The 20,379-nt window shown below is 44.8% G+C and overlaps 1 protein-coding gene across 3 annotated transcripts; it reads left to right on the plus strand.

Moving 5' to 3' along the window:
- The first annotated feature begins 2,824 nt into the window (after positions 1 to 2,824).
- Positions 2,825 to 16,794, plus strand: znf281a (zinc finger protein 281a). 3 transcript variants are annotated; one of them, XM_062533064.1, is made up of 7 exons: positions 2,825 to 2,974; positions 6,444 to 7,022; positions 9,358 to 9,462; positions 9,628 to 9,751; positions 12,558 to 12,641; positions 12,949 to 13,067; positions 13,614 to 16,794. In XM_062533064.1, the coding sequence occupies exons 2-7, from the start codon at positions 6,549 to 6,551 to the stop codon at positions 15,390 to 15,392; spliced, it is 2,685 nt and encodes an 894-aa protein (XP_062389048.1). In that variant the 5' UTR covers positions 2,825 to 2,974; positions 6,444 to 6,548; the 3' UTR covers positions 15,393 to 16,794. The 3 variants fall into 3 exon arrangements, with proteins under 3 accessions (XP_062389048.1, XP_062389050.1, XP_062389049.1); XM_062533066.1 differs by having other exon boundaries at positions 9,361 to 9,462; XM_062533065.1 differs by lacking the exon at positions 2,825 to 2,974 and adding an exon at positions 6,108 to 6,165.
- The last annotated feature ends 3,585 nt before the right edge of the window (positions 16,795 to 20,379 follow it).

Raw genomic sequence — 20,379 nt, forward strand, 5'->3', positions numbered from 1 at the left:
GATTTCCATATATTTTGCTGAATTAATTTTACTTTTACCTTTACAAGCCATCCAGGGCTCTCCCTACAGCATGATGCTACCACCACCATGTTTCATATTAGGGATGCATGTTTGGTGATGTACAGTGTTTGGTGTCCGGCAGGTGGCCTCCCCCACCATTATTCGCATTGAACGGTCACTCAGTTTGTGGTGATGGTCTGGTCTAGTTAGATTTGCACATTGCCATATTCCTTACATTCCTTAATTACAGTATAATAAAATACTTATTTGTATTTGTAAAGAGCAATATTTTGAATGGTACAGAATGTACATGGTCAAAAAAAAATAATCCTGCAAAATAGTTGCTAGGGTATTTCTATTCAGTTCACATGTACACATCTGGGTGGAAAAATGTCTTTGAAAATCCTGATTGCCCTATGACTAGGCCTATGTAGTAGCATGTAAAACATGTGCTGCTGTGAGTCTGTCTGTGTGAACCTATTCTAGACCCAGTTTCTAATGTAGCTCGTTTCTCAGTTTTGGCTGACAGCTTGTCAGCCACCTTCTTTTCAAAATAGCTTGGAAATCTGACAGGAAGGTGTGAAACAATTGCATAGGATGAGTCCAGTTCGGTTGAGCTCTTCTTCCAGCACATCTTGCTTGTTTTCTTCAAGCCTTTTTCCCTGTTCCTTTTTTCCCTGCCCCCCCCCTCTCAACCCCAACCCAACCCCAAGCCAACCCAACCCAACCCAACCCAACCCGCCGCCAACACCCCTCCGGTTGCATGCGCACAGTAGCCTAAGTAACACCATAAATTCACACATTTTACAGTGATACGTTTTAGAGGTTTAGACAATTTTGCATGAAGTAATTTTGTCGTAGAAAAATAAATTTGTTAATAAATACGGTTAATATGATGCTGTTTAATTAATTTACAAATGGTGCACTGTCACTTTAAGACTCTTGCCAACTCTTGCCGGCTCCACTCAGTGGCTACTGTGCCTATGGCTGTGCCCTTGCAGTTTATAAGTGATCAGGAGTGGAACTAGTCTTCACGTTTTTCTTAACGTCTTTCTAAACGTTTCTTATAAAAAGGAGATATCAGTTATCAACAATGACAAGCCCGCTGGCACTCTCTCTCCCTTTCATGCGCGCAGCGCGCTCAAACCCGTTCCCAATTACGTTATGAGTAACAACGTGAATTAGATTTGCTGCAATAGAGATTTCAAAGAGTAGGCTATCATCTCTAAATATGCTGTTTTGATATTGACATCGTAAATGTAAACGATCTCTAAGAAGAGTGTAAAGCAGTTTGCAGTAATGTTAACCACAACGTCGTTGCTGGAAAAAAGAAATAGCGAACAGCCCATTATAACTTGTGCGTGGCGGGCCAGATCTAGGCCTATATGATAAAACTAATGTATGCTTGGCGTGCCGCATTAGTTTGGACACCCCTGAGCAGTCCCGCAGCCCTTGCGGCCCACAGGTGCAAAACTGAAAGTTCGTTGCGGCCCTCGTTGGGGTGCTGGCGGCCCAAGTTTGGGCTGACAAGGCTGTGTTTGAAATACGGGACAGGAGATGTCCCTGAAGGGACAAATCAATATTAGGCTACTCATAATTCGGGAAATCCCGCGTAATACGGGACGGTTGGCAACCCTACTTGTGTGACAGAGTCACACAAACGAGAGAGAGAGAGATTTGGTTTGGATAACTGGCTGGATCCATCATTAGATTACCATTATCCGAAACCAGTCCAGCCACATTAATGATGTAGTTTCACAAGGAAATTAGCTGTAGTTCCCTTTCCTCTGTGGTTAACATAAGCGCACCCAGAACCCCTAAACCATCCCCTGTAAGCAGAGGGGAAATGTTACATCTTCTCATTTCTTTGTCATTTTATGCAAACTATTGATCTTACATCTCCCCGTGACAGCCCATAATCCCCTGGCAAGCATTGTCAGACTGTGAGATGTGATGCGTGCTCTAATGCATATTTAAACATGTGATGGGGTGACGGCAGAGATCTCAAAGAGGATGCTGATGGTGGAGCTGCTTTGGTGGCTGTGCAAATGATCATGTCAATAATGGAGGTGGGGGTTAGGGGTAAATAATAAAAACAAATCCTCTCATCTGGCAAACCTAATGACCTTCCTGCTATTATATCTTACTTCAGCGTTTCAATTGTACACTCTTCATTGAATTAATTGGGTCATTGAAAGTGCAGGTCTGATCTCCGAGAGCCTATATTCTTCCCTGGATCAAATAGGCTACTTGGCCGGACTTACTCTCTGAACCCGGGATGTCTGCCGCTGGATGTATGTAAATATGGTTACTTATTATGAAATATACACGCATATACATAACCATGTAAAACAAAAAGTAATTTTTTTTTTACTGAAAGAGGAGATAAAATAAAGGAATTTAGACACTCAAAAACAGCAACAAAAATAAACATTGGGTATCTACAGATCCCTTTTCTAGTTGTTGAAGTGTCTGTTGATTGCTTAACTTAACATAGGCCAAGACTATGCTTACTTTATGTTTATTTATTTTTTTTACAATGACATCAGATGAGTCTTTTTTTGTATTTGCTTGTAGGCTAGCTTAATGGGTCCACTAATGGGCTACTTTTACTGCCTCACTTCTATTAATTGGTCTTTTTAAATATTATTTCTCCCAGAACAAATAATTATAGGCTACCTGAAAAATATTATAGACTATTCTGGATATGCAGCCTAATGGTCAGGAGGTCAGGAGGAGAGTGGACCCGCTGTTTTGCGGTTCATTAGCGGGCAGTGCTCCAGTGCCCCGGATCACAGCGTCCCTCGCCTGTCTCCTCGCAGGACCCGTCAGCCTGCACCCAGAATTCCCCGCGTCGAGACAAGATGGAGGAACGCTGCAGCTGCAGGGGAACAATGTTTGGGCTCTAAAGACCATAAGGAACGACCGAAGGTGAAAAATACACGCCGATACAGAAAGAGGTGGTCATGCACTGGTGAGTGAAATGTTGAAGAACGATGTTTCTGGTCATTTCAGCAAGCGAGAATACGCATGGTGCCAAGTGAGACAACAAAGCGCAACGCACCAACGTTAGTTAGCAATAGCCAGTTAGCTTAGCCCAGTTAAGCATCAATTGTTCGGTTGAGTTGCATGGGCCATTTATTATGGGGTTAACGTTGCCGCTTGCGTAGCTACACCATTGTGCTCACTTAATATCTGTCGTCTTTTTTGTTTTCACCCGACGTGGTCTAGGGAGAAGCTGTATGTGGAAAACTTCCCTGTTGCCTTCTGGAACTATCGGATCATTTAAACTATTTTATTTATAATCATACAATTAATTACGAATATGCTTTAAATGTTTTTCTTGTGTTCTGATTGTCTAAGTGAGCGCAATTTAACTAGCTTTGTGGCTAACAAACTAGCATGTCTGCTAGGCCCTTTGTGAGTCAGGATCAAGCAGTTATTAATATGGACACCACCATAACGGGAAGGTTAACGTTACTTGTCGAACGTACGGGTTTTATGGATATGCTGGAATGTTGGCCTGTCTCTGATTTAATTCGCTGGTGAGTTATCTCCACCTGGGATATTACGGCTCTTGAACGGGGTAATTATTTATTCTCTTTAGCCTAATTGATCTGCTGGCGTTAGTGTACGTGAAACTATTTACATACTAGCATGCATCTAACGCAGCCTGCGTCTCGTGGTACAAACAAAGGCCTCGGCGCACTGCGTTGGAGAAATAACGTTTACGTTAAAAACTTGCGATATTCTTGTCAACTTGAATTGCATCTTTGTCGTTTTGATGCATTGCGACTGAATGGGACCTTTCATATTGCTGTTGAAACGCATTCGACGTTCTCATCGGAATGAGCAGACTAACCTGAGACACAATATAGGTTGGCTATCACTGCCCATCAAAGTTGAGGACTTTGGCAGTACGAGAAGACGTTTTGTGATCCATTACGCAAAAAAGATTGCTGTGAAGTTTCACAACATGTTGTTAGCTTTCGGTGATGTCAGTAGGCCCACTGTAAAGGATTTTTTAAATATATAGAACCGCTTCGTCCGAACATAGATATGATCAGCCTTCTTACTGTGTGCCCGGTTGAATGATCAAACTGCATTGCAAATCGAAATTCAGATGTTTGTGGTATTAATGACCACTTGAGAGATCTCCCTTTGCCTGGCTGTGAACTTCCAGACCCATGTTTCCTATTTGTATCCCGGCCAGATGAAACTCACACACGAAAGACCGGTCTGAATGCACCAACAGTCAAAGGTTCAGGTTTTTGCCGTTTTACTGAACGCGACCCTAGGAGACTAGGATGCCACACATCAGACCAGTGTACATTGATTAGCACTACGAAGGGCTAAAGACTTGAAATGGACCCCTGATAGACATTCTATTATGGTATTTTGTGTATGCTATCAGCCTTATGCAAAGTGCCTGTAATGACGGTTATGATAGTGGTAGCATATGCCTTTTTGATTTAGAGTAAGATGTTCAGCTCAGTGCTAGCGGATAGGCTTAGATGGGCTCTTCCAATCCATTCCCCCTCTGTTGAACTTCACTTAGCAGCAGAGCTGAGGGGAATCTGTTTATTTTGGAAACATTTGCCTGATGTAACACTCCAGGGAAGGGACTTGAACCAGCACCAACCATTTTCTCTGTTCACCATGGCTAATGTGTGTTGAAGCAGTTGTGATTTGTATTTCTATGTTTTGTCTCCTTGTCCAAATATGAACGGTGCAGCCCTTGTTATTATAATCCAGTACAAATCCAGACATGATCAGCACATTTATTTTGAATGATCTCCTTGCGTGGCCTGAGTCTGCCATCAAAATAACTTGCATGTATAGTCCAAGCTCTGTGTATGGGGAGACCATCACAGTGATGTGGGCTGAGCAGGACACTATCCCATCAAATAAACATAGTGGCTTTAGGAACACCGAAGGCAGAGGTGTGTTTGGTTGGCTGTCGAGTGCTGATTTTGGCAGTCTTTCTCCAAGAACATGGACTGTAGCTTTTTTAAAGGTGCATTCAGCGATCGCACATGATTTCAAGCCCATAATATTTTTGGTCCTATTCGCCAATCATCTCCTCACGACCCCCCCCCCCCCCAAAACTGCATAGCATTTCTCTGGGGATGGGGATGCTGAAGGGGGCTGGGGGTGAGCTCCCACTCCACTGTGTTTCGCTTGGTCCTTGGTGAAAATATAATGTACGTTGTTTTGGACAAAACATTTCTGATGCTACATTTAAATATAAATCTAAATGAAATCCAACTTCCTTCACAATTGCTGACGGCACTTTTAAGCATGACTTTGGCCTACTGATTGTCTCTTCCATTCCTCTATTCTAAGAGAGAGAGAGAGAGAGAGAGAGAGAGAGAGATTGTCCCTCTGACATACATTTCTTTAACAAGAGATCTAGGACGAGTTGTGAGTGGGACATCTTGATATGTGTGTCCACCTACTGGTCAGTGCTCTTAAAAAGGATGATCTGAGACTGTGCCCATATGTGAGACGATCTCTGTCTCCAGTGTCCCTGACCCACAAAACAGAGCTGTCATTAATCCAGCTCAGCAGTTAATGGCTGGATCAAAGAGTAGGAGTCTGCCTCTCCCCAAGGAGTACTGCAATCAGAACACTTCAGGTTCCCTTAGATGAATTTTCACCCACTTTGTGTGTTCAGTTAATACAGCTTTGTGTCAGTTGCAGTTGTTTTGGATTAGATTTCCATTGTATTTTGATATAAATGTGAAAAGCGTTAGCTTAGTTATTTATGTTTGAACAAAGTTGACTAATTGCAGGCAAGTTTTTTGTCTAATTAGTAGGGGTTTTTGTTTGGTAAAAGTAAACGCACGCCTTGTGAGGTGCTCACGGCAAATACGGTAATACAGATTTAAATTAAACAGAAGTGTTGTGGCACACTCGGAACTTCAAGATATTTCTTTAGATATTTCTTTAATTAGTAGGGGTGTCACGATTCTTCAAATCCTTGATTACATTTTTTCATTTCTTACTTTTTTGCCCTATTTCCAGTTATGTTTTTATTTTGAAACCTTTCCTACCATGAGCTACCAAACAGAAGACATAAACATAGACATGAACATGGTGAAATGGTGAAAACAACACGGAATGATAATTTGATTGTCATAGCACACTCTGAAAAGACACAAGGTTAGTGTACACGGAATAATGCACCGTTAGTGTGTGTTTTATGCCTTTAAATAAGTAATTGGGGGGGTGGCTGCATCGTCACTTCTATTTTTTATTTCGAAATTTGAGCACTGACTTGTATCAACTTCTCAGCATGAATAATTTTTCCCTGAATTCACACTTTATTTTTAAGCACATGATGAATAGAATAACCAAGAATGTCTAAATATTTTTTCTTTGTCCCTCTTCCCTGTCCTCCTCCTCTCCTCTCCTCTTTTTCATGCTTGTCTTGTCTGAAGGATGAGAGTGGTGGCCTCCTGTTGAAGTGAATCCAGCAGCACCGTTCCCACCAGCCACCAACGGACCCACCCCACTCCAGCGGACAGCGTTACGGCCCGGCCACCATGAGCCTCATTCAGGACAAGCTGGGCGGCGAGTTCCTGCGGCCCAACGGCAGCATGGACAGCGGCTTCAGCACGAGCATGCTCATGTTCAGCCACCTGCCGCCCGTCACCAGCTTCACGCGGCTGGCTGCCCAGTCTGTCATGGCCGACCTGCCCCCGCAGGAGATGATGAGCCTAAAGAAGGAGCGAGACTCGCCCGACTGCGGGAGCGGCATGGGAGGCATGGGCATGGGCTTGGGCGGCCTGGGGGGCCTCATGGGCGGTGTGGGCGACTACGTGCACGCCATGGGCATCAAGCAGGAGAAGCTTCCGGAGCACGACTACCGGCTACCGCTCTACCCTGGCGGAGGAGGTGGAGGGGGCGGCGGTGGCAGCCTCAATGGCTGCATGGGCCAGAGGAGCGTCTCGGACCTGCTGGAGGTGTCGCTGGGGAACCACCAGAACCTGCTGGTGCACGACCTCAGCCTGAGCAATGTAAGAATGGCAGACTGGAGGAGAGAGGGAGAGGGAGGTGGGGGGATGAAAATGGCAAGTGTGGTTATGGCTATTAACCTATGAACGTTTACAACAGAACATTAAAACATGTTTGTCTAGATAACAGTGATGATGAACTTTCACGCACTCCAAATGTAGGAATTCCCGAACACCGATGTCATTGTCTACAGAAATGTTTGATTGGAAATAAGCCAGGGTGTCTGAAGTATTACCATTTAACATCCAGCAGCCAAAATTAATGTGTGCTTGCTTGTTCATGTTGGAATGGTTCAATAGCACATTTACAATGCATTAGCTTTCATACAGTGCAGACACACAAGCACTTAATTCCCCTAACTAACTTCACGGCTGGTGACCGATCCAAGAAAACAACAATCCATTAAAAAAAAAAAGCCCTACCTTTTAAAAAAAGCTATAGACTTGGACGCTTTGCTAAAACCATTTCATTTTAATGTTGAATATCGTTCTGGAAACAAATGTTGCAGCATGAGACATCAGACATGCTGATGACGATGTGTGCGGCTGCCCCCCCCCCCCCCCCCCCATACTTGCTCCTCCGATTCCGATGTAAATGTGCAGCTCGCGCTGATGTAATCCTGCCTCCTCCTTCACCAGGCGGAGGAGCTTGGCAGGAGCTGCAGCTGCAGCAGTCCTGTAACAGCTTGCACACTTGGATCACACACGCAGCCAGACGTTACCATTTCACAAGAGCTGGCACGCAGCGGTTGCCTGGCTGCTTTATCGTCGCATGAAATAGATAATCATCTGTTTAGTCATCATAAAAAGATTTTAGAATAGCGTCTCAGACACCGCTCCGATTTTCTCTCTCTCCCTCCCTCTCTCTCCCTCCCTCTCTCTTTCTCTTTCTCTTTCTCAGGTCTCTCTCATACACAGAGAAAAAAGTGAAACCCCAAGTCAATCCGCAACTGCCTTAGATTTTCTCTCAGCATCTAATCTTTGGTAACACTCCATAGTAAGGGTCCTTAATAAATAGCAAACTAGTCATTAACTAACCCTGTGTTAATATGTGTTAATTGTTACTAAAATATCTATTTGCCAAAAGTTAATGTTTTTTTGTCATCATTAATATTAGTAATATATAACTATCAGTATGGGTCTCTCACACTGGAAATGAATGATCACAAGGTTCACAAAGGTCCTCGATAAAACAAAACAGGCAAAGCTGAAAGTAAGCGAAAACTACACTAAAGGTGATGCTCAGGTTCAGACAATTGACTAATTAATTAATGATGAAAAACCATTACCGGTAACTTGTGACAAATAGATATTTTATTAACAATGAACAAATATTAACAAAGGGTTTGTTAATGACTAGTTTGCTATTTATTAAGGACCCTTATTATGGACTGTTACCTAATCTTTCTCTCCCATCTTGCTGTTAACGGTTTGGAGCCTTCTCTTGCAGTGGGACACCTGACCTGTTCCACAAGGCTGTGGACTGGCCATGTGATAATACAGCCATTTTGTTTCCTGAGCTTTGGATTGGAGTGGAGGAAATGAATGAGTTTATCTTGGCCGAGTCTCCCGTGCTCTTAATTTAATACAGGCATTTTTCTCGGGCCTCGCCGCCCTCCCACCCCTCCATATCATCATTATGCAAGCTCTGATGCTGTTCCCCATATGTGGCTTTTAGCAGAGGGCAGGCAGGAGATGTAGAAATGAACTGAGATTGAAGTACCAGAGATGCAGGGTGGTGGCGGGGAAATGAACGTGCACCCCAGCAGCTGAGGCTCAGTGAAGTTGCCCTCTGTCATTCTAGTCGGTGCATTGTGCAATGCCAATGAAATAAAAGGGTTGGAAAACCTCAGTGTTTCTAGCCAATTGCGATGTGTAGTCTGTTTCCCATCTTATAGGGGTTAGTTGACCACAGACAGATGATCACACTGGTGTGGCCTCTTTCTTTTCCTCTCCCTTTCCCTGGTCGCTGACTCTCAGGGGAGTGTTCAAAAGGGTCATAAATGCTGGGTTTATTGCCACACCTTCTGTTACATTTCCATCTCATCTAGGCCTCCATCTGTATTCTTTGTGTGTGTGTGTGTGTGTCATCATGTGATCATGAAATGAGGTGAGCATGATGTCAATTCGAACCGTTCAAATGCAGTTGCCTGTGGTAAGCTACCGAAATAGGTTACCTGATGTAAGTTGTGGCAGAGAGGATCAGCATGCCCTAAACTTGCCCTCTGGTGCTAATTCCTCTCCTGTTCTGTCCATCGTCCCTCTCTCTGTTCTTCCACCCCTCCCTCTCTCTGTTCTTCCACCCCTCCTTCTCCCTCTTTCATTCCATGTTGGCCAGCAGCTATCAGGGAGGCTGGGGAAAGAGTCCTCAGGAAGGAAGGGTCGGAAGTCAAACGGCGATGGAACGGAAGGGAAACCTCGTCGGAAACGTGGAGAGTCAAAGGTATGGAGTTCACTCTTATTTGACTCTTCATACGCACCCAGTGATGGACCTGGGGTGGAGTAACTGTTCAGTAACAATCTACAATTGTACCGTGTACTACTATTAATGCTGTGGCTGGTCAGAGCTGATGGCTAACCAAGTGTGGCCTGTTGTGGTTGACCACAGGCTCTAATGCTGGACCCTGATGGAGAGAGCCTGTCACCCAGCTCCAAGCCACACATCTGTGAGCACTGCAACGCAGCCTTCCGCAGCTCCTACCACCTGCGCAGACATGTGCTCATACACACAGGTGCGTGTATACACACACACACACTTTGCAAATTAACGCCGAACTTTGATTTGGTTCACACAGATTCATGCACACAAATACAGCTAAGAGCTTTTAGAGACATGTTTTTAGTGGCATGTTATTGGGTTGTGAAGTCTGAAGTCACGGGCCAAACTTTTGGTCCAAAAACATTTACAAGTGCAGCCAGCTGGTATTCACAGCCTCTATACCTCGTCAGTCACCGTTGTTTTAGTGAGCGTAAACAAATCGTTTAACTCTAACAGAGTAGTTGGTGTAGATGATCTAATCAAAGCTAATGTCCAATGTCCCGAGAAGAATGATTCTGTTAGGTTGAGTAGTAGAATGACAATTTTCTTATCACCCGCTCTGAATAAAGGGGAAAATAGTTTATTTTACAGAAAATGAGAAAAACCAGTTGGACGCAGAGAAAGAATTATCAGGCACATTATTCCATCATGATTTAACAACCAGCTTCTAGGCTACTGGAATCCTCATCAAATGACTTGTCATGAGGTGTAGTGATGTGAAGGATGGGTAAATACAAGTGCTGTTCCAACTAGCTACCTCGGCTATGCTTTATTTAATTGTTATTTATTTAAATGTTATTTGTGGTCTGGGGCAGGTTACTCTGTAGAAATGGGGTGTCAAGCTTCTACTGCATGGTATAGTAACTACGTTTATCACCAAAAGACACGAGTTGCCATACTAGGTAGCCTTCTGGTTTGTAAGGGTGGTGCATTTTTGTAAGGCTGCTAGTTTTCAACCAAGACCGTTGTTCTTTAAATGCTTTTAACTGTGACCGCAAGTCAAAGATTTGAAATTGAGGTCAGGAGACCCTTTCAATCTTTAGAAGGCCTTAATACACAGGTAACCCAAAACGACACCAGAAGAACGTGCCTTAGGGCTGGGCGATATATCGATATTTTAAAAAATGAGATATGGAATTAGACCATATCGTATATACCGATATAGTTCAAATTTGCGCTTTGATTGCTCCAGGCAAGCCGCTGGCCGGAGCTCTATGCGCTGCTCCCCGCGCCCGCCCCTCCTCTTTCTGACACAGAGCGGGGTTGCACACAGCACCTAAGTTGTGTCCATTAAGTATCAACCATAAGACTTATGTGAGGAATTTATTTAAGGGTGTTGCACAAAATGTCTTAAATGGTATCCTTAGGTAAGGAAATTCGTTTAGTTATTTAGATTTTCATTTGCATTGAAAGGGATTTTCTGGCACGACAAATTCCAGTCCCCACAGAGATTGTTCATTTGCTAATATGTGCATGCTTTTCTGAGGGTGAAATGCGGGACTGACTGTCCAAAATAATATCAAGATGTGAGCACATATTGTCTATAAAATGGTATAGCGAATAACACGACAAAACTTTGACCAGTTTGACGGGTGACGCAGGGTGACAAGGCGCACCTTAGAACAGTGACGTTAATTTCACGATGTTATACTGTACATCTAATGTACCTAACATAAGCTAATGTTAGCGATAAATAACTCAACAGGTACGTTCAACATATGCAACTAACTAGCTTGCTAATAAGTTATGCAATTAGAAAGCAATCCACCAAACACAATAGCCTAAAGCTTAATGATCTATTATCTTACCGTGATAATTTTCGGTGACATTTATCCATTCATCAAGTAAATCCTGAGACATGAATTGAACTATGCTAGCTAGCTAGATATTATCCTCTGGCTGTCATCCAAAGAGCAAGACCATTTGTGCACCAAAACATTTTTGTTACATGTTGCCTGGTGAACCAAACCAAAGCTCATAATGGTAGGCTATCAGTTAGGACGACTTGAGCAAGCTATGTTACCACTAGGCCTAAATAAATGACATAACTTCAGATAGGCCTATTTGATTGAAGAGTAATATTAGCAGAAGATTTATTTATTTTCAATTGTTAAAGGTGGTTAATTAACTACATTTATCAGCATTGACTCAGATAATAATATGGGTTTTCCTTTAGGCTGCTGGACATTTGTGCAACGGTTTGAGGGATTTAAGATAATAAGGAGAAAACTCAAATACATGAGGGAAAATGTTAAGGAGAATCCTTAGAGGTGTTTGTGTAACTGAACTTATGTTAAGGGGGCCTTAAATCAATTTTAAGGGTGCTTTGTTCTAGCAGCTACTTTGCGGGAAAAATATCGGGATATATATCGTATATCGATATTCAGCCTAAATATATCGGGATATGACTTTTGGTCCATATTGCCCAGCCCTAACGTGCCTCCTGGCATTCCCTCACCTAGCTTGATTATCGTGAGTTTAGGAAATGTAGGACACTGTCAGATCAGCGATCATGGGCCATGTATTGCTCCGCACTGCCCCACTTGCTTTCAAGGAATAGATCAGCTATGTGACCTGATTGGAAATGCTATGCTAATGGTAATTAAGGCATGTAGCATTTACACATGGTTTGGCTACTTCAGCAAAATAAATAGATCAGTCAACATTTGCATGCTTCTCCTGCGTGTATTTTAACAAAGCTGTTGTGCAAATTGCACATGCATAACACACGCTTTGGCAAGTTAACATAAAGGCTTGGTATATAACAATGTATGGCATGTGATGTAGGATCTCTGTGTTGGTTAATTGAGTGGTCCGCCCCAAGAGTACATGGTTTACAGTGATATTAGAAACGGCTGACAGGCATTGTTAGGGAAGGTTTCATAAAATAAACACACTGATTTACAGTTAGCAATTCCTTACTGCTGAAGCATTTTTGATGAACCATAATCATCTGGCAAATCAAAGCTTTGTCTGCTTGTCTGTGTCCTTTCTTCTAGGCGAGCGGCCTTTCAGATGCAGTCAATGCAACATGAGCTTCATCCAGAAGTACCTCCTGCAAAGGCACGAGAAGATCCACAGCGGTGAGTTCCGATGGCACACTACTACATAGAGACATATGTCCCTGCCCTTCTTGAGCACTCAATTGCTGGATCTCTCTCCAGTTGAGAGGGGTGCATTTTCACAATTACCCTATTAACACAGTAAACTATTAGGCAGAGAAGATCTTCTAATGTTGTAATGTAATTATCTCATTAAGTTAGTATCCTCAATTTGTATTCTTAGATAAGACCAGCCCATTTAATATATTGACACTAATATTGACTAATTTAACACGTGTGTATGTGTGTGTGTGTGTGTGTGTGTGTGTGTGTGTGTGTGTGTGGTCAGGTGAGAAGCCGTTTAGTTGTGACCAGTGCAACATGCGATTCATTCAGAAGTACCACATGGAGAGGCACAAGCGAACTCACAGCGGAGAAAAGCCATACAAGTGTGACACCTGCCAACAGGTGAGGGTGGGGGGGAGCTGTCGCTAGATTAGATTAGAGGTTAAACCAGTATCAACCCTATTCTCAGCTGCAGCACACCTGTGTGCACCGCACCTCTCTCCAAATCCGCTTGGCACAGTTACCGAGGCTTTGGCCCATTTGCAACTGGCTACAAGCAGTCAGCAAAACTTGTATAGAAATGTGCTTCATTTCAAACAGCAATATTCTAAACTTTGAAAGCAAGGCTTCAAAAGCTACTTTTGTAGCCTCATCATTATGCCAATTTTTACAGCAGCAGCTTGCTATATTACAAATTGTTGGTTGGATCTGTGAGCATTATATAAAAATGTATTTTGAAGTCCTGTCCATATGGTGAAAAGTATGGATGCTGCCTTTGTAGCTGCTGAACTAACAACAGTTGAACTGGTGGTTTACTAATTGGATTGGTGATCTTTGATTATTCAACTTTGTTACTTGAGAAGACCTCGAGAGATGATAAGTTAATACGTTTGTGTTTCTCCTCCTCACTCCACCTCCCTCCCTGGACGCGTCCTCGTGCTGCTGCAGTATTTTTCCCGCACGGACCGGTTGCTGAAACACAAGCGCACGTGCGGAGAAGCCATAAAGAAGGGCGTGGACGGAGCCCTGCTGGACGCGGGGCTGGCCGATGACGGCCAGGGCAGCTACTCACTCACTCAGGGAAACGGCCCCGTGCCTGGCCGCAAGAGGGCCAAGGCCAAGGGTGGCGAGGGCGGGGAGCGCAAGCGCAGGAAGCAGCAGCAGCAGCAGCAGCAGCAGCAGCAGGAGGCAGCGGGCGGAGGCCTGGGCCAAGGCATGGGGGCTCAGGACGGGCTGTACGGTCTGCACGGCGGCAGCTACTCATTGGACAAGCACGGAGCGGCCGCCGGCCACCCGGGGCCCAGCATGCACCACCCCGAGCACGGCCGGGCGCCCAAGATGGCCTACAAGAAGGGCGGCCGCAGCAAAGGCCTGGAGAAGGGCGGCGGCGAGGCCAAGCACGGCGGGATGGACGGCCTCGGACTCCTCCAGGGCCCCGGCGCCAAGACCAGCTCCACCAGCAACAGCAGCAATTACGACGACGCTATGCAGTTCCTCAAGAAGAGGCGCTACCTGCCGGCGGCCAACGGGGTTTCGGGGAGCGTGTCCGGGGTGGGGGCCGGGAGCGTGGTGGACTACGACGTCGGGGTGGGTCACCTGGGGGTGCAGGGCGCCGGGGTGATGGACAGCGACGGGCCCCTGGTGGCGCTGCTGGACCCCTCGCCCCTGGCCGTGGACCTCAAGCACGACATCAAGACGGCCATCCCCGACGAGGTGCTGCAGAGCCTGCTGGAACACTACACCCACAAGTCCGACGTGACCTTCGACCTCGCCGAGCCCCACCACCACCACTCGCCGCAGCACCACCAACACCACCACCCCCACCACCACCATCAACACCACGTGGACATGCAGCCGGCGGTGGACGGCCTGGGGCCCGAGGACGAGGCGCCGAGCCCCGGCGGAGACAAGACGGTCCTGATGCACGAGTACTCGCGCTTCCTGCTGCAGGCGCTGGAGAGGACCAGCGGTCACCACGGCGCCGGGGGGTTCCCGCCCTCCACCCTCGGGCCCTCGCCCTCGTCCTCCTCCTCGTCGCCCTCCGTCACGGGGCCCTTCCCGGGGCCCTTGTACTCCTCCGACAAGCACGTGGTGTACGGGTCGTCGCCGCTGGAGTGCGGCGGCTTCGGGCAGCAGGCGGCGGTCTCGCCGGCCGCCTCCTCGCCCTCGCTCTCCTCCACCTCGTCCGTGCCAAAGTCCCACTTCAGCCTGCTGTCGGGCTCGCCGCCGCCACCGCCTCAGCACACCTTTCACCTGGGCGGCCTGGAGCCGGTGCTGGCCCAGCAGCTCACACCCTCGCAGGAGCTCACCGAGCAGCTGGACAAGCCGCACTCCTCCTCCGCGGCCTCCTCCTCCTCGCCCCCCGCGCCCCTCACCGCCCCACACACCCCCTCCGGCGGCAACTCCTCGGCGGGCAAGAACGGTGCCGCCTATCCGCTGACCCCCTCCCAGGATCTGGCCACCCTGGACACGGCCAAGTCGGCCTCGCCCTACCAGATCGAGAACTTTGCGCAGGCGTTCGGCTCGCAGTTCAAGGTGGGAGTAGGCGGCGGCGGGCCAGGCGGCCGCGTTGTGGCTCTGGCCTACGGCACTGACTCAGGCGGAGAGGTGGACCACCGCGACAGGACTCCCGTCTCCGAATTCTCAGGGTATACTAGTCTGTTAGCCGACGTCGGCGAGCCAGTGACCACTGGTTCCAAAACCCCAACAAGCCAAAGTTACAGTTGAGAGAGTGCCAGGGAGGCATAGAAGAGTCACGTTTCATTGATGTTCTTTTTTTCCCTTGCTTTTGTTGTTATTGTTGTTGTCAGTGTTGTAGTATTGTAGTTTTGATGTTTTTGTTGTCTTATTATAATTGTTTTGTATTTAGCTCTCCTGTTTTATTATTATTTTTTTAAGTTTGTTTTTAATTACACTGCCATTTATGTTCCTATGAAATTTCATGTGAGATGACCTGCAAGGTGTCTCAACAAATGCAATTTTTTTTTACGAGTTATCTATTTTAGTCAGTTATATCCCTATTTGGTTTCTTTTCATAGTGTCATTCTAGGCCTACTCCATTAAAAACTCGAGGAAGTGCGTTTTTAAATGGCAAAAAAACAATAAAATATAGGACTTGGTTTCCCGACACTCACACACACAGAGATGTTTTAGCAATCAGTCTTACACACATAACAGTGAGCTTAAGATGGCAGGGATTGGCCAAGAGCTGAACTAGCAAAAAAAGAAGAAAAAAAAAAAAGATAAAAAAAACATAACAAAAAAAGATTCAGTGATGGATAAAATTCAGATATTTGTCTGTTACAAAGGATTCAAGTATTACTCAGGAAAAAAAATACTAAAATGGCGTAGAGAGCGAATTCTACCAGGACGTGTTGCAAGCACCCGTCAGATGAGACAGATGTTTGGTATCGTCGAATAACAGGCCTTGTCGAAAAAAAGAGCAATGATCTTTATTTTTGTACTCCTCCTCTGATACACGTTGACAGTTCAAGAATGAGGAAGTGCCGACTGCTCCGAAACACTGATCACACTTTTTCCACGTAACTGTATAGAGATTATGGTACGTTTTCTTTTTGTTGTTGTCATTCTTTTTCTTTTCATCTATGTGTAATAACTCACATTTCTTTCTCTCAATAAGGGCCATATATATATTTATAAAAGTATATATATATCTATATATATATATATGTATAATGACATGTAATCCTTCTGAGGACAGTCAGGTGAGGGGGAGAGAGGGGGGAGAGAGGGCAGGTTGGAGATGGGGAGCAGAGGCATCCGCAGGGTCCCAAAACCCACCCACTACCCTTCCTCTCCCTCTCATCTTGAAATGGTAGACCAAGATGCCAAATGAGGGCCGACTAGCGGGTTATGTTCACAAGGGTAAGGGTGGCGTCCACTGTGATGCAGGGTTGGGAGTTGCGAGGTGGGCCCTCCGTCCTGCCAACTCTCCTCATGTCCTCTCCCCACTCTCTCCCTCGGTCTTCCTCACGCACACACCTCTTCTCCCTCGCCTCTCCTCGTTCTTGAGGAGGGCACCCATGAGCACTTTTTTTGAGCCGCATAGTCATGAACTAAACTTCCCAAGGCAGTCAACGGAGGGGAAACTTTTTTTTTTACAATATGGCGTCAGTTGGGGTTAGGGAAGGGGTGGGAGGGGTTGGAGAGATTTGGTTTTGGATGGGTACGGGGAGGGGAGGGGAGGGGAGGGTTGTGTTACTGGGAGAGGCTGCAACAGAGATATATTGGGAGGGGAGCTCTCCCGCCAGCCTGTGTTTATTCTAATAATTATTATTATTATTATTATTGTTATTATTATTGTTTTTTTTGTGAGTGTGGCATGATTTCATTTGTATGGGGCTAATGGGGTCACTAACAGAAGGGGAGGGTGGGGTGATTGTGTCTTCTGGGGTTGGGGGGGGGGAATGGGATGATGTGTTATTTCTTTTTTTTTTTTTTTTTTTAATTATCGTTCATTTGTGATTTTTCCTGTATGCTTTTGAGGTATGTAGGACTGGGTGTAGAGGTGGGTGGGTCGGTGGGTGGGTCGGTGGGTGGGAGGGGTGGTGGGGTGGGTGGTTATCATTTTGGAATGGGAGTTATTTGCTTGGAAAAGTATTGAAATGGGATTTAAGAAGGGTTAGTACTGCCCCCTAGTTAGTTGAGCTTGTCCCTGTCATTTTGACTTTGCCACTAGAGAAACCTTGATTGAGTCACCCAATGAAAACTTCCATCTGTATCATGACCAGATATAAAAACATAGCGATGAATCATGTCAGCATGAAAGGTGAAGAAGCACCGAGTCTTCAGCCATACGTTCAAAATCCTTGGATTCCAGAAAATGTCAATTTTCTTTCCTTGCTTTCATTTATTTATGCTAATGCTAATTTTTAAATTGAGCAGCTAAATTGCATTTGTCTACAGCATTTTTTTTTTTTTTTCCTTTTTTTTTTTTACTGACTTTGCAAGTCGAGCGAACAACCCTTTCCTTTCACCGCTGTGCTTGCGCTAGTTGTCCAGGAGAGGGCGCCAGCATGTTGTGCCCAGTCTGAGGGAAGTGGCACTGAGTCGAGTAACGACTAACCACAAGAACCACAAGCTACATTCACAAAGAGCAGGACCTCTGGGGAGCCTGGCTGGATGCCAAACCCCCTGACAGTGGAGGTTTGCCTCTGTATACCTCATATCACTGTACGTCAGAAGAGACAGGCAGCAAGGCAAAAAGTGTGTGTGTGTGTGCGTGCATGCATGTGCGTACAGACGCTGTAGCATCCATGATACATCACACATGTTTTTTTCCCCCTCCAACTGAGGACATTTTGTGTGAGATTTTCTCAGAACAGAGGTGAGGATGATGCTTGCGCATACAGACATGCATACTCTTCTAAAAACCACTTCTGTGTAGGAGGACAGGTATGTACCAGTATGCACAGCCTGCCTCAAATGTAGTTCAATGTAGCAGCAATCTTGTAGCCAGTATTTGAGTTTGTTATTCTCTGTCACTGGAGACAAGGGAGTCTACCAGGACTGTCAGGATAAGGCCTCTGTTCTTGAGAATTGATCTTGAGAGTCCACCAGCCGCCAATCAAGCCTTTTTTTCCAGTGGTCTCTACATTGTCCTGTTGTCATGGTTTCTTGCTGTCTGCAATAGTATGTATTTATTTGAAAGTGCACATGAAGTTTACATGAACATGTATTGAACACTAAAAGGTTTTTTTTTTGACCCCTTGATGGACTTGCATGATGATTTTTTTTTTTTTTTTTTTTTTTGAGAGGGTTTTCTTTTTGTACTGATATCCTGTCTTTATGACCCATGTTGTTTTTTAAATCACCACACAGAACTGTTCTGTCTTTTCTCCAGTCATCTTATGTTCCAGGTCTCTGTGGTCTGGGTTGCAGGGCTGCACCTGTCCATTTGAATTCATTCTTGATTAGGGAAAAAAGAAATAATAAAAAAAAAAACGGAAATAACAAAATGAGCCTTCCAATGTGTGTCTCTTGTAAACATAAAATATATTCTGCTAGCTCCTTTCACATGTCCATGTGGTTTAGAGGACTGTAGAAGGTGAGGCACAGTTTGTGGTTGTGTTTTTCTGTAGTGTGGATGCCACCCTGAATTTACCCCAGCCACACAAATTGAATAGTGCTGAGTTTGGCTACGTCAGGCTATTGGAATTGTGGACTGCCTGTACGTTGCTGGCAAATTATGACGTTCTATATTTGTTTTATGTATTGACTAATATCAGGGACGTACACATGTAAATCAATTATGACAACACATATTGCGTGTACACTGAATTAATGTTCACTTCACTGACAGGCTGTTAGTTATCAGTGATAAGACTATTATAACCTTAAGATTGATCAGTAAGTAAGGCGAACAAAATTATCTTAAGGTAACTTCACAGATAACATTTGAGCTTGCTTGGTCATATTATCCATGACGAAGCTACCAGTTCTATTAGGCCTACAATCAAGGTTTTTGATCAGAGAAATCAGGCCAGATTCATGCCCTTTCCAAGTAGTTCCTTCTATTCTGTGAAGGAGGAATTGCCCAACTTCCTTCTGGTATGTGTGCGTGAGAAATGTGATGGTGACTTGATACATGGCTGTAGTAGTGCTTTATATTCTATGATCTGTTTGGCCAACATGGGAGATGAGACAGAAATTGAGGTTTAAGGATAGAAGTGTAATTACATTTTTTTTTTCTAATTGTATATTTTTTTCATTTGATTTATTTAAATTTGATTTTAGTAATTTAACCAAATTTATGACACCTTATGACTGTGTCCACAGATAGATCTGTGCCATAGGCTATAATAACTAATGACCAGAGTTATGTATACAAATATTATAATGTATTTGAAAATTGAAAAAGTCTTAGCTCACAGACATTTCCCTTGATAACTGAAGTTAGACTGATAGCCCACGGTGGCTTTGTCAGCAGGGAGCACATCTTTACTGTAGGTCAGAAGTATCGGTGGAAATCAACAGCAGGACTTATTAGTGAGACCCACTGTACACAATATCAGCACAGGACTTTCACAATGCATGTAGTGAAGTATTTTAGTCAGGAGGCATCCCATCTGACATGTTGGGGTGTGCTTTGTTTGACCTGCTGATGCAACAATCATAAAGCCATAAAGATTGGTGACGACGCGGGCTCACCTGACGACATATCCGTGACTCCCGAACAACACAAGCACCTTCGCCCACAGCCTTATAGTCCTTAGGCCTCTCCTGTAACATCTCCTAAAGTTGGAGAACGTTCCTCTTTAAAGAACATCTCTGGATCATTTAGATCCTGATTTACAGAGGTCACCATAGTACACAAGTCAAGTCAAGTTTATTTCATCCAGATGGAAATTGCACTGCTCATACCTGTCTTAATGCCCATAAAAGCAGTTTAGAATAAATACACATATAGCCTCTATGATAGGATGCAAATAAATGATCATCATACATACAATACACAGACCATTAATGCAGTACAGAATTATAGAAATGTACATTTAAAGTGCTTGTGCTGTCTGATGGTTTAAGAGAGAGCACACCGCTTAGCTTGTGTCACAGGAGGCCTTAGCTTACCGCTACGTTCCATAACACTACAAGTCAAACTAGATTTACTGCATAGTAGTACAAAACATGACTGCCACTCAGTTCTGCACATTATCTCCACAAAAACCAATGACACTTGTCAACTTGTCAGTAT

This window comes from Sardina pilchardus, chromosome 3 (assembly GCF_963854185.1).
Source record: "Sardina pilchardus chromosome 3, fSarPil1.1, whole genome shotgun sequence".
NCBI classification, from domain to species: Eukaryota; Metazoa; Chordata; class Actinopteri; order Clupeiformes; family Clupeidae; genus Sardina; species Sardina pilchardus.

Coding starts and splice junctions, on each gene's coding strand:
- znf281a (XM_062533064.1), top strand. CDS start 6,549: ATGAGCCTCATTCAGGACAAGCTGGGCGGCGAGTTCCTGCGGCCCAAC. Junction 7,023..9,357: donor ACGACCTCAGCCTGAGCAAT/GTAAGAATGGCA, acceptor CATGTTGGCCAG/CAGCTATCAGGGAGGCTGGG. Junction 12,642..12,948: donor GCACGAGAAGATCCACAGCG/GTGAGTTCCGAT, acceptor GTGTGTGGTCAG/GTGAGAAGCCGTTTAGTTGT.